The 14,937-nt window shown below is 42.5% G+C and overlaps 2 protein-coding genes across 4 annotated transcripts in view; both read left to right on the top strand.

The window, feature by feature from the left end:
• LOC308284222 (prothrombin-like) overlaps positions 1 to 9,310 on the top strand; it is a 24,862-nt gene extending 15,552 nt beyond the window's left edge. For both annotated transcript variants that reach the window (XM_080724772.1, XM_080724771.1), the window contains 5 exons: positions 3,032 to 3,168; positions 6,545 to 6,718; positions 7,250 to 7,425; positions 8,216 to 8,286; positions 9,066 to 9,310. In XM_080724772.1, the coding sequence (XP_080580898.1) occupies positions 3,032 to 3,168; positions 6,545 to 6,718; positions 7,250 to 7,425; positions 8,216 to 8,286; positions 9,066 to 9,221 (714 nt within the window). In that variant the 3' untranslated portion in view covers positions 9,222 to 9,310. The remainder of the gene's footprint in view (positions 1 to 3,031; positions 3,169 to 6,544; positions 6,719 to 7,249; positions 7,426 to 8,215; positions 8,287 to 9,065) is intronic.
• Positions 9,311 to 9,315: 5 nt separating this feature from the next.
• Positions 9,316 to 14,371, top strand: LOC308284234 (chemerin-like receptor 1). 2 transcript variants are annotated; one of them, XM_080724794.1, is made up of 2 exons: positions 9,316 to 10,909; positions 11,572 to 14,371. In XM_080724794.1, the coding sequence occupies exon 2, from the start codon at positions 11,586 to 11,588 to the stop codon at positions 12,678 to 12,680; it is 1,095 nt and encodes a 364-aa protein (XP_080580920.1). In that variant the 5' UTR covers positions 9,316 to 10,909; positions 11,572 to 11,585; the 3' UTR covers positions 12,681 to 14,371. The 2 variants fall into 2 exon arrangements, with proteins under 2 accessions (XP_080580920.1, XP_080580919.1); XM_080724793.1 differs by lacking the exon at positions 9,316 to 10,909 and adding an exon at positions 10,943 to 11,256.
• The last annotated feature ends 566 nt before the right edge of the window (positions 14,372 to 14,937 follow it).

Genomic DNA, 14,937 nt, shown 5'->3' with positions numbered 1-14,937 from the left:
AGTTGCGTGCATTAGCGCAAATGGAAAACATTCAATTAACTTCTGAAAAGCCTACACGGCCTTTAAACAGCGTGCATACGGTGCATTAGCGCAAGATTAGATGAGGATAAAGGAAATCATTAAATGGAAAACATTAAATTAACTTCTGAAAAGGCTTCTTCTAAGCCTACACTATATAGCCTACTAAAAACGAGTGAATCTTGCCACACGTGAATAATTGTGGTTCAGTGGTTGTAAACAATAACACAGACAATATAAAATCCTTAGTTGTGGGAAGAAAAGGATATCATCATCATCATCATGGCCCCAAATAACTTTTAAATATCTTGCAATTGGAGACGAGTCTCTTACTAAATCGGCAAGAGTGCCTCTCATTTTCAATACATAAAAGCTAAGCTATACTATAACCTCATCATCATCCGCAATAGTCAGTGGTGCACACTCCCAAGCCCCCACCTTTGCGCACAGATTCACCGGGAAATACTCGGTCGCTGCTGAGACAGATGTCTAGCTTACAGCTAAGCTAACGTCAGTTAAAAGCACCGTTCCGGCCGTAAATAGAGGCTGTTCGCTTCCAGAAAGGCATAGGTTCAGAGAAAAGGGGCTTTAAAGTTGGCGGATTGCATTGGATCCAAATAAATCGGCGACGATAGTACGCACGTTAGTAAACATAGGACGGCTGCGACCGTCATTTGTTGGTGGGGGGAAAGGTGTTCCGACCATGGGTTCCGACTCCCTCCTGAAGTCCCCGGATGCGTTCATCGCGTATTGATCTCGGAAATGTGCCTCATTTGCATGTACATCCGGGCATTTCACACATTCCGGCTATTGTGGCCTCATTTACTACTGTTTTAAGCCAATCACAATCCAGTATTTGAACACGTGACTAGAAAAAGTGGTAGAACTAGATACGTTTATCGTGAGTGTTTTTTTATCACGATAAACGATAATATCGCGTATCGTCCCATCCCTAGTGGTCCCCCTCTCTAACCTGAGATGAACTGTAGCTCTTCCTGGGGCGCCCGCTGGCCTGGTGGTCTGGGCACGTGTCGCATGCTGGGCTGTGATGCCTGCTGGCGTCGCCGGTTCGATTCCCGATACAGACGACCTTTGCTGCATGTCGTTCCCCGTCTCTCTCCCCATTTCCTGTCACTGTGTCCTGTCGGGTAGGGGCATGAAAAGCCCCCCAAAAAAACTGTAGCTCTGCCTATGACCCAATGCAGTGGTCCCCCTCTCTAACCTGAGATGTAGCTCGCTGCTGGATTTGACTGTTGGTGTGGTATCAGAGTACTGTAGTTATCTTGAATCAGATCCAAGGAGGTGTTTTTTTAATATTAAGTTAACTAAACCTTCAAATCAATACCCAACAGCCACCTTTAGATTATAGGTTCAACACACAATATTTAAGTAGATCTTTATAGCTCTTCATTTCATATTGTTGCTTATAAAAATAAGATTCTAGAATGATTTATTTTGCAGGTGAATTTATTAAAGAAGTAAACAGAAACAGAAAAAACAGGGAAAAGCATTCAAAGTACATATCAATGTTCTCAATTTAGTCTAAATCATCATTTACACTATAATGATAATAATCATCATAGTAAGAAAGCTGAATAAATTCTCATCACCCTTTCAAAAGTTAGAGATGCACCAAACGGTTGATAATCCATACTTTCTTTTACAGAATTAAAATTGTTAGACTCTCTCTGTCAGATTAGTGCAAGAGGTCTTTTGGCATGTGACCTCCCGCTGGCAGAGGTGGCAAAAGTACTAACATGTCTTACTTGAGTAAACGTAATATAGAAATACTCTGTTACATGTAAATGTCTGGAATTCAAAATGTACTTGAGTAAAAGTACAAAAGTATTGGCATCAAAATATACTTGAATCAAAAGTAAATGTACAAAATGTTTGAAAATAGCCGATCTAGCAGATAGGCTATTTTCATATATCCTAGGTATAAAATAGGGCTAAAGTGGATTAATGTATGTTTTATAAAATATTTATATCTGCAAAGTAAATAGTAACTCAAGTTTTCAAATAAATGTAGTGGAGTAAAAGTACAAGTATTGGAAATACTCAAGTAAAGTACAAATACCTCAAAAGTGTACTTGAGTACAGTACTTAAGTAAATCTACTTAGTTACTTTACATCACTGCCCGCTGGGGTAGAGAGCCCAATGTACCTTCTGAAGTGGACGGTATACAAACACCTCTGCCAGACTATTGCGTTATTGTCTGGATTCACTTACCCATAACTGCTGTCTCCTGAGTGACTCCTGAGTTACTTCTGCATTTGTTGTTTGTCATTTCAAATGACCAAAAACAACCAAATAACACCTTTCATCACAGATATTGTACACATATCCTGTCCAGCATTTGAACCGAACTCTGTGCATCACTGTGGCCAAGTTCCTCTTTCTTGAACACCCCTGTGATTTTGTAATGGCTTTCCTCCCTATGTGTCTCTATACATAACATAACTGAATTTCCCCCTTGGGATAATAAAGGTATCTATCTATCTATCTATCTATCTAGGATGCAAGTGTGTGGTAATCTGTCTTGTCTGTACATTTCTCTTCACCTTTAGCATTAAACAACCCACAAATAATATTTTGCATCCAGCATTTAAGCAGTGCAAAGATGATTATGTTCAACTTGATCTCAAGTTAAGGGAATACAGGGTTGAAAGGCTGATTGGCGCACAAGTAAGCCATACATGGCGACGAGTGCACAAGGCGCAAGTTGGCACCTTGTCAGAGTGCAGTCTAGTTACTTGCGCCGGCAGAGTGTGCAAGTACTGTGTTCGGTGTTTCTGTCGCATCCTCTGTTTGTGTTTACGCCTGTAGCCAATCAGGGACCAGCAACCAGGTGACGTCACGATCAACAGCCAATCTTCTTTTGTGTATCATCATCCTTGATGATTGGTTGACGACATTTTATGAGGGACCAGCATTCTTGGTGACATCACCATCAACAAGTGCAACCTAATATATAAATAATAAGTCTAGTTATTATTATGATGTTAACAGGAGCTGTTATGTGGAGCATCACTCATCAGTGATGAGTGGATCCTGACAGCTGCTCACTGCATCCTCTACCCTCCCTGGAACAAGAACTTCACCTCCACCGACATCCTGGTGAGACTGGGGAAGCACCACCGAGCCAAGTGAGACCTACACCTGTCTGTCTGTCTGTCTGTCTGTCTGTCTGTCTGTCTGTCTGTCTGTCTGTCTGTCTGTCTGTCTGTCTGTCTGTCTGTCTGTCTGTCTCTCTGTCTGTCTGTCTGTCTGTCTTTCTGTTTACCTGTCTGTCTGTACCCCAGCTGCACTTCCAGAGCTGGCCAACAGGAGAACCGAAATGTATTTTTCAGGGCTCCGCGAGCTCGGTACAAAGAGAGAATGAACGGACCCTTACGGTCTCACATTTTACGTATTAGGTATTATTAATTCATTCAGTCACTCCGCCTCTGCCAGCGTCTCTCATGATTTTACCTTATTTTGAAGGACCCATAGAAGTCACGGGCGTGACCGCGATGAGTAACACACTGTTTGTGACATCCAACGATCATTTCTTCTTTCGCCCGGTAAAGACAAATTGTGACGGCGACCGCCGATCCATTCTTTAGTTATGGTCCGTTGAAAAAGCGTCTTTTGACAATCAACACAATCTGGGAGAAGAATCTGAGTTATCAAATTTTTCTGAATTTGCTATCATTAATCTGGACGGACAACCGGATATCCGAAGGTTCATGGGAAATGTAGTCCCTGCATTACTGCGGGTGTATCAGACGGCCGTCATATTAAACAACGTAAAGATTTACGCGTTTTGGCGTATGTGGTGGCCAAGCGGGGTGATATTAACCAGTAAGACTCCCTAATCGGGAGATAAGCGACCGTTGGTCGCTTATCTCCACAAATAGGCCAAAAGTTTGTTTTACCAATTATCAAGACATACGGGCAGTTGACAGTTTGCCATGGTTACTCATTGAAGTTGAATCTCCATATATGGAGATAACCTACGCATCACACTAAATCTGACCTCACCAGCCCATATTTGGGCATGAGCAACTTATGTCTCCATATATGGAGATATGATGACATCACACAGTCCTCAGCCGATGATGTGGCGTGATGTCATACAATACACAAACGAGCCCTACAGTATAAAGGGGCAATTCTTGCCAGGAAAGAAGCATTTCTTCGACTCAGACCTTATCGCCAGGGTTGGTTTATAGCAGTTGTCGGTAGGACCATATATGGATTCTGTTAGTGTGGATCTCCTAACAGGGCATCATCTGGGATACCATCCCTTTTATGCCCATATATGGAGATCCCTAACAGAATCCCTTTCATGCCCATATATGGAGATCCCTAACAGAATCCCTTTTATGCCCATATATGGAGATCCCTAACAGCATCCCTTTTATGCCCATATATGGAGATCACTAACAGCTAACAGAATCCCTTTTATGCCCATATATGGAGATCCCTAACAGAATCCCTTTTATGCCCATATATGGAGATCCCTAACAGAATCCCTTTTATGCCCATATATGGAGATCCCTAACAGAATCCCTTTTATGCCCATATATGGAGATCCCTAACAGAATCCCTTTTATGCCCATATATGGAGATCCCTAACAGAGAATCCCTTTTATGCCCATATATGGAGATCCCTAACAGAATCCCTTGTATGCCCATATATGGAGATCCCTAACAGAATCCCTTTTATGCCCATATATGGAGATCCCTAACAGAATCCCTTTTATGCCCATATATTATGGAGAAATCCCTGCTCTGAGTATCTGACATCAGTGTGATGTCACCTGTTTATGCCCATATATGGAGATCCCTGCTCTGCGTATCTGGTTGCTATGGTAAACAGTTGGTTGCTAGGGTAAAAAAACATGGTTGCTATGGTAAACAGTTGGTTGCTAGGGTAAACAGTTGGTTGCTAGGGTAAAACCATGGTTGCTAAGGTGGTTGCTAACGTACACTAACAAACCAGCAACAACAGACTGTTGCCACAGCAATGTACACAAAGGTTTGTGTACACATGTGGTGTGATGTCATACTGATGCGGAGATATGAGCAGGGCAAAGGTGTGACGTGTGACGTGTAACCGACGGACGGACGGACGGCCGGTGGAGGTTTTCATAGTAAACTGCTCCCTAACGGTCGCAACTAAACTGCGACCTAACGGTCGCAATAAAGGGGCAATTCTTGCCAGGAAAGAAGCATTTCTTCGACTCAAGACCTTATCGCCAGGGTTGGCTTATAGCAGCTGTCGGTAGGACCATATATGGATTCTGTTAGTGTGGATCTCCTAACAGGGCATCATCTGGGATACAATCCCTTTTATGCCCATATATGGAGATCCCTAACAGAATCCCTTTCATGCCCATATATGGAGATCCCTAACAGAATCCCTTTTATGCCCATATATGGAGATCCCTAACAGCATCCCTTTTATGCCCATATATGGAGATCACTAACAGCTAACAGAATCCCTTTTATGCCCATATATGGAGATCCCTAACAGAATCCCTTTTATGCCCATATATGGAGATCCCTAACAGAATCCCTTTTATGCCCATATATGGAGATCCCTAACAGAATCCCTTTTATGCCCATATATGGAGATCCCTAACAGAATCCCTTTTATGCCCATATATGGAGATCCCTAATATATGGAGATTCCTAACAGAATCCCTTTTATGCCCATATATGGAGATCCCTAACAGAATCCCTTTTATGCCCATATATGGAGATCCCTAACAGAATCCCTTTTATGCCCATATATGGAGATCCCTAACAGAATCCCTTGTATGCCCATATATGGAGATCCCTAACAGAATCCCTTTTATGCCCATATATGGAGATCCCTAACAGAATCCCTTTTATGCCCATATATTATGGAGAAATCCCTGCTCTGAGTATCTGACATCAGTGTGATGTCACCTGTTTATGCCCATATATGGAGATCCCTGCTCTGCGTATCTGGTTGCTATGGTAAACAGTTGGTTGCTAGGGTAAAAAACATGGTTGCTATGGTAAACAGTTGGTTGCTAGGGTAAACAGTTGGTTGCTAGGGTAAAACCATGGTTGCTAAGGTGGTTGCTAACGTACACTAACAGACCAGCAACAACAGACTGTTGCCACAGCAACGTACACAAAGGTTTGTGTACACATGTGGTGTGATGTCATACTGATGCGGAGATATGAGCAGGGCAAAGGTGTGACGCGTGACGTGTGACGGACGGACGGCCGGTGGAGGTTTTCATAGTAAACTGCTCCCTGACGGTCGCAATAAAAACCTTTTGGCGTAAATGGCGGCTAATGTGTTAAATGAGTGGGGGCGGCAGTGGCTCAGAAACCGTCATTAGAACACAGAGGGTTCCCAGTTCGATCTCTGTAAAACACCTTGGATAAAGGTGCTATATATAAATGCACCGTTCACCATTTACCATTGAAATGACACCATAGGCTATGTGATGTTATGATGTATGTGATGTCATGGTGTGTGTGATGTCATGGTTGTAGGTTTGATCGTGGCACAGAGAAGATCGTGGTCATCGATGACATCATCGTCCATCCTAAGTACAATTGGAAGGAGAACATGAACTGTGACATCGCTCTGCTGCACATGAAAAGACCAATCACCTTCACCGAACACATCCACCCCATCTGTCTGCCCAGCAAGAAGGTGGCCAAGACGTAAGAGAGACAGGCATACACAATCTACACGTCCCAGACTCTCCTCCCTTCCCTAAAACAGTGGTTCTCAACCTGTGGGTCGGGAGTTATAGAACCGTTATACAAAATGTAATGCCTCAACTCTTAGTACACGTAATGGTGGGGGGGTCCCCAGGTTAAATATGATTATTTTGGGGGTCGCAGCCTGAAAAGGTTGAGAACCACTGCCCTAAAACACCCTGGACAACGCTCCACACGTCCCAGACTCTCCTCCCGTCCTTAAAACACCCTGGACAACACTTCCTGTACCCCTTTTTACCATCTTCGTCTAGCTGGAGACTGGCCAAGATATGCTACCATGCAGACGCATCTTGTTCATATGCCTATTGTTTCTTAGATTTATTTTGTTCTCGACCACAAATGTTATTTAGATAGCATGTTGTTTAGACACAATAGACAGATGCTAGATTCATTGTTTGCCTGCTATCCTATAATTTCTAATGTACAGTATGTTAATTAGCTAGCGTGACTGACGGCTGTCTCATCCAATAGGCTGATGTTAGGCTTTAATGGGCGTGTCAGCGGCTGGGGCAACGTGAAGGGTATGTGGGACCCGTCCGCCCAGGATTTACCCACAGTCCTCCAGCAGATCCATCTACCAATCGTAGACCAGGACACCTGCCGTGCCTCCACCACCATGAAGATCACCCACAACATGTTCTGTGCTGGTAACAATACTAGTTATTAACTTACGTATATCAATACTAATATATACCAGACAACATGTTCTGTGCCGGTAACAATACTAGTTATTAACTTATGTATACTAGTAAGACGCCTCAGGGCGACATGCGACCTCGAGGTCCAGGTTTACATACTTAACTGCGACCTTTGGTCGCAATCAATAGTATACTATAATAATATATACCATACCAGACAACATGTTCTGTGCTGGTAATGATAGTTATTAATTTATGTATATCAATAGTATAGTATTACCATTAATAATATATACCAGACAACATGTTCTGTGCTGGTAACGATACTTGTTCTATTAACTTAGTGTATATTACTTCTGTAATGATACTAGTTATATTATCTTATGTATTACTACTAGTTGCCATTACAATATATTGGAACATTATTATTAATGTGCCATTACTAATAGACTACTAATAGACAGACAGACAGACAGACAGACAGACAGACAGACAGACAGACAGACAGACAGACAGACAGACAGACAGACAGACAGACAGACAGACAGACAGACAGACAGACAGACAGCAAGGCTTACAATATACTCAACGAAATGAACAATGTGAATTGTGAATGAATGCTGTGTGCTGAATGTCTGTGTGTCTGTGTGTGTGTGTGTGTGTGTGTGTGTGTGTGTGTGTGTGTGTGTGTGTGTGTGTGTGTGTGTGTGTGTGTGTGGTGTGTGTGGGGGTGTGTGTGTGTGTGTGTGTGTGTGTGTGTGTGTGTGTGTGTGTGTGGTGTGTGTGGGTGTGGGTGTAGGCTTCAGGCCAGAGCAGGACTGGTATGGTGACGCGTGCGAGGGAGACAGCGGTGGACCCTTTGTGATGAAGGTGACACACACACACGCACACGCACACCGCACGCACGCACGCACGCACGCACGCACGCACGCACGCACGCACGCACGCACGCACACACACACACACACACACACACACACACACACACACACACACACACTATACTTTTTCCATACACATGTGCCATCTCAATGTTCCAGTGGATTGGCAGAACATTGAGCTAGTAGATCAGCTATTTCTGCTATTTTTTTTACCTTCGACTGGGAATGGAGTGGTTTCTTGTCATCTGCAGGTCAGAGTTTCCCGAGCTATTAATCTAAAGGTGTACGTGTGTGTGTGTGTGTGTGTGTGTGTGTGTGTGTGTGTCTAGAACCCAGGGGTGTGTCGAACCAAATTCTGGGCCCTGGGCACAAGGATTGACTGTGAATGTTCTTCATAGGGGGAGGGGGGTTTAACCCATTTAGACTGAGAATTATTACACTTTATTTTGTGCTTTAAATATTGAAAAGTAGAAGATAGATCTGCTATTTTTGAAAAAAATCTTGAACATTTGTCTTTGAATATTTCAAATCCTTCTAAGGTTTTTTGAAAAACCTATGTTTCTATGTCAGTGGTGCTCAAACTTTTTCATGTTAAGGACCCCCAAAATGATATGTATTTGGCCACGGACCCCCATCTCAAAATATTTAGTTCCATGGTCCCCCCAGAAGTAAAATTGGATTTACAAGTGTTCGCTTCCCTCCACCTTGGGCCCTAGTAACTCAGTCCCCCCCCCCCCCCCCCCCCCCCGCTTGTGACGCCCCTGGTAGAACCCAGACGACCAGCGCTGGTACCAGCTGGGCATCATGTCGTGGACCGAAGGCTGCGACCGCCACGCCCACGGGAAGTACGGTTTCTACACGCACGTGTTCCGCATGAGACACTGGATGAGGAAGGTCATCCACAAGGCTGGAGCTGATGATTAGACACACACACACACACACACACACACACACACACACACACACACACACACACACACACACACACACACACACACACACACACACACACAACACAGAAATAAACGATAGAAATAAAGTATTGGTCACATCTAGACTTATTTTTCCGTCCATTCGTTCCTGGAAATACCTTCAGAATAAGATTTTATTAAATGTTACTTTATTATTTATTATTTTATTATTATTCCAAACAACAAAGAGAACAACATTTAAAAACAGGATTAATTTCCCAACCAATCTATTGGCAAGAGGAGGAGCCACTGGATGAATTCCAGCCAATCAATTCCGTGGCTGTGGTCACATGACAGGAGGTCCAGTAAATGGTGCCAGTCGTGTGTGTGTGTATATATATATATATATATATATATATATATAGCTTGTATATATAGCTTGTTATTGCGACCGTAGGTCGCACTTTACTATCAAAACCACCACAAAGTGTAACTCCGTCCCTCCGTCTGTCTGTCAGTCTGTCTGTCACACCTCACACGTCACACTTTTTCCCTGCTTATATCTCCGCAACCGTTGCCCCGATCCATGCCAAATTTTGCACACACGTTCCTTGGCTGCCAAACTACAACCTCCAAGGACCCCCGGAGCTCCAGGGACTCCCAGGTCCCTGGGGGACCCCCAGATGTAAAAAATGACCAAATGCGCAAACATGACCAAATGACCACCCCAACGGGGCTGCTCACGGGGAATTCCCGGGGACCACCGACTCCTGGTGCTCCAGAACGGATGCAAAAGTGGTGGCGCCCCCAGTGGAGGACCCCCTACACTGCAGCTCACATAAAATGCCGTAACTCCGGCTAGGAGCGACCGGGACAGCCGGGGCCGGTACCTATTCGTCCGCCTTGCCGGCACGGAGACCCCACCCCTCATTTCTCACATGGCCCTCTTCTAGCGCCACCATGAGGCCGATTCTTGCAAAACACATTTTTGGACACTGCTCCTACAATTTTCGCCCTAAAATCACGCAAATCGGTACACAGTATGTCTACACTCATCCCATCAACATGAATCTGTCCCATATAGCGCCACCTCCAGGCCGATTTTTAAAAACACATTTTTGGACACTGCTCCTACAGATTTTGCCCTAAAATCACGAAAATCACTACACAGTATGTCTACACTCATGTCATCAACATGGATCAGGAAGATTTTGGCAAAACACATTTTTGCCCTATTTGTGGAGATAAGTGACCTACGGTCGCTTATCTCCCGATTAGGGAGCCTTACTGGTATAGCTTGTATATCTGCTATTTTTCAGTAGCCAAAGTATAAACTAACGTTTTTAGCTCAAATCTAAATTACACATATTCCTCTCCCGTTCTAATGGGTGAACACAGTTTGAATGTTGAGGAAGGCTTTCATTCCAACATTCCAACAGCTGTTTTTGAGTCATAAAAATGGTTAAAATGATATGCTTTCTTGTGTTTCTGTGTGTCTTTTCGGGGTGGAGAGTACATAATTAAGGCCAGACAGTCCAGACCGCACAACTGCAACTCCTTGCAACGTCTTGCAACATGCAACTGCTTGTTTACATGCAACTTTGCATGAAGATATGGTTTCTGCCTACATGTATAGGGAGCTCCTCAGTGTTCACTGACCACACATTGAACAAGACACTTCTCTTCAACTTTTTGAAACAGGTATCTATGCTTTTATTTTATTGTCTTTATTATATAGACAAGCAATGATTGCTATCTAGAATATAAAGCTATTTAACACATCAAGACCTGAGGCCGATTCTACAAAATGCCTTCTATTAATCAGTACATCTCAAACTTTTTTTGTGTTTCAAGGACCCCCAAAATGATACTTGTTTGGCCGCGGAGCCCCCATTTGAAAATGTTTTGTGGCAGGGACCCCCAGAAGAGGAAGATTTTGTTTTAACATAAATAAAAACATCAAAATTAATGCAAAATGTCGATGTGTGAAGTTTCATCAGCTCTATTTAGTAACGGTCTCATGCCGACCATGGCTGATCTACAAGTAGGTGTGTAACGATACATTTTAAAGGAGTACAGTTGGCCACATCCTGAGCCAATAATTTTCTAATGATGGAAGTATGCTAATGTCTCCTACCAGATTAATTTTGATTAATTAATTACAAAAGCCTTGAATTAGATTTTTTTTTATCGAGTCCCAGCCCATACAAATGATTAATTATTGCTTCATTACAGTCATCATATGTACAAGCTCACAACATGTCACTTAATGCCACTCTTCAAGTTTGTACATCTGCTATTGTTGAACAAATTTTGAATAATCCAATTAAAACAAAGCACGTACCTTTGTTTTGTTATTTTAGGTTTTGGGACGATAATGGAGATTATGACCACAACTGCTGTTCACAACAACAAAGACATGGATCTGTCTGGTGGAAACAGCTCTTTCTGGGAAGAAAAGAGCCTCGCAAAGACAAGAATGGAAATAGACTATGCATTCTGGACATTATCACCTAACTTATCCCTCAAGATCATGTCCCTGGTCATTTACAACCTGGTCTTTGTGCTCGGCGTGTTGGGGAACGGTGTTGTCATCTGGGTGACAGGCTTCAAAATGAAGAAAACCGTCAGCACCGTTTGGTACCTCAACCTCTCTGTGGCCGACTTCCTCGTTACAGCGTTCCTTCCCCTGAGAATCACAGAAACAGCTCTGGATGACCACTGGCCCTTTGGAACATTCATGTGCAAAATGGACGGTACTGTTTTCTTCATGAACATGTATGCCAGCATCTACACCCTGATGGTAATCAGTGTTGACAGATGTGTATGTGTGGTGTGTCCAGTGTGGGCCCAGAACCACCGTAGTGTCAGAAAGGCATCTTGGGTGAGTCTGGGTGTTTGGGTGCTGGCCTTGGCTCTCAGCTCCCCAAACTTCAAATATAGGGTTATGCCCCCCTCCTCCACCCTTTTCATCTTGTGCCTCTACTACTTTGACCTCCCCATGATCATTACTCACAACATCATGGGATTCATGGTCCCTTTCACTGTCATCGTCTCCTGTTATTCTGTCATCATTTACCGGCTCAGGAATAATCGCTCGCTGGCCAGCCAATCAGGTCGTCGCCCTTTCAAAATCATAGCAACTGTTATCACTGCATTTTTCCTGTGCTGGGTTCCCTTTCACATCATACATCTGATTCGTGTAGTGAATTTCCTGGAACTGGTGACAGAGTCACCAGTACTGCATCGTGTGGTCTACTTCGGGATCCCCATGGCCACCGGTCTGGCACTTCTCAACAGCTGCCTGAACCCGCTGCTGTACGTGTTCATGGGTCAGGATTTCAAGGATGTTTTACGCGTAATCCTAAAGGTGATGGAGAAAGCCTTCGCTGAAGAGCTGCCCCAGACCAACTCTTACACAAACCCAGGGAGCTCCCTTCAAGAGACTGCCTTGTCTCAGCAAAAGGTTTAGGGTTGTTTTTGCATGTCTACTTTAAAAATGGAGCACTCCTGAAAACTATGGAAGCCAATCTTAGTCAATCAGGATGGAATATGAAAGATCTGAAAGACAGTTTCATTTAATTACTATTATAGAGATACTGTGTAGTGTGTACCGATTTGTATGTTCATTTTGTATGTTTACTTAGAACAACTTTATTATGTATTTGGGTCAGTGACGTGACGCCCCAAAAAATGTGTTTTTAAAAAAACTTTAAATTGCAGGCATAAAAGTTATTTACTTTTGTTCTACTCACTCTCAACCTTATGGAAATACATTTTGTTTTTAGATATTTTATTGGAATCAGACTTTATTCAGCAGTTTGTTGTACTTGTGCCTAAAATCGTCATATGGTGTGACATGAAAATAATTGTTCATAAAATAAAAATGGAGTACATCTTTCTTAAGTTACTCACTTTATCAAAGTCCTTTATCATAACTAACCAGTGATCCACTATAGTTTTTTGAAAATTAATTATATCTGTATATTTTTTTCATAATCGACACTCTGTGTGAGGCCCATGTTCATGATCTTACAACATATTTTAAATGTATTCTGTCAAAACTTTCTCTAAAATTACACAAATATTTGTGACTCTTCCTGATAATATTCTCTATGTAATCCATAAACATTTTTTTGGTTTAATCATTAATAAAGGTATGATTTCTCACTATTTGGAATGTCACACCAAATGATTTAGTGTCACACCGTATGATCATATCTTCATGTGTCAAAGCAAACTGTGTTTTAACCTACCTATTAGTGAGTACTGAACTTTACTGATTGATTAAACAATTACCCAGGATAACATGGCCTTAATATTTCTGAACAGGATATTATTGTAGGGCTTTAACATGGGATAAGAAAGAATTGTAGTAGTAGATGGATGATGAGGATGTGCACAGGAATGCTACGCACACCTAAGTCTTCTGCCGGCCCACGGCAGAAGGATCCTAAAGGGACAATAAGGCGCATAGCCACACTTGGAGCCAAGGCATTGAAGGCAACATTTTATTAACACCAATTAGTGGAAACAGAACTCAGCATTCAGGTAAATTGCTTTTTTCCCGAAGTCTCCTGAACTTGAACACAGCATTTTGTGTTGAACAAATGTAATTAAGAATCATGACATTACACCACATCTCCACTAGCTAAAGAGTGCTGGGTTGCGCAACTCCGAAAATAGCTGATCTACAAGCTCTCGCAGCACAACGTGTTGAGAGCTTGTAGATCAGCTATTTTCGCTAGTTTTGTCTCGGGTCCTACCTTAACACTGTCCACTGTCCAGTCCAGTGAGTGAAAGTACAAAAGTATTAGATCAGATTAGATTATACATTTAGACTGTATTGTACATCAGCCAGTCGTATTTGGTGAGGGTAGCAAACCGGCTGCCTTGTTGCGGTTCTGCTATGCCACAGACAACCTCCTGCTCTTCGTAGAAAATGCAGTCTCGCCCCTTTGGCTCCTCTCTCCTTGCTGGGTGATTGTTTAGTTTCTCCCTGTACTTTCTCGTTCTCTCAGCACTTGTCATTTTCCAGCTGACAAAAGAAAATGGAATGTATAGTTTAAGACAAAGAGAAAATATTGTTTAGATTGAAACAATATGTTAAGGTTTCTGTGAAGGGGTTTCTGCTCTGTCTGATGAATTTGAAGTATCACTGAATGAAGCTAAATTACATTTTATGTAAAAATGTTTAAAACAAATGTTTAAATGTACAAAAGAAACATGGAACTTTGTTATTTGTTGTTATATCTGTAGTTAAATACAGTATAAATCATATGGTGTGACAGTCAAGTCATATGGTGTGACAAGCAGACATGTCACACCATATGATTAAGTGTCACACCATATTACTGTTTTCTCCATTTAGGTTTACCTTGAGGCTACTATGTACACATTAGCATGCTAACAGCATGCTAGCTATAACAAAGCAGCCTAGATCTACATGGAAATATGACCAAAACTTCAAATAACTTAAGCTTTTTTTAAAGAAAAGGTGTCACACCAAAAGACATCCAGAATGGTGAGTTTGTCAACGTTTCAACAAGATGGCATTTCATGAAAATGTTAAAATCATAACTCACCTCAGACACCTGTCTTGCAGTTGTGCTGGGAGTGCTGAATAGCCTTACAGAAGAAGGACCTCTCTAGCCAATAGGTGTCCAAATAATTGCCTGTTTAATTTTTCCAAACTAGTGTCACACCAAATGATTTTGGGTTGGGGGACA

This window comes from Nannobrachium achirus (genome assembly GCF_963921795.1).
Source record: "Nannobrachium achirus genome assembly, chromosome: 1".
NCBI lineage: Eukaryota > Metazoa > Chordata > Actinopteri > Myctophiformes > Myctophidae > Nannobrachium > Nannobrachium achirus.
Note: the sequence above shows the minus strand (reverse complement) of the source record. Positions and strands in the feature narration are given on the sequence as shown.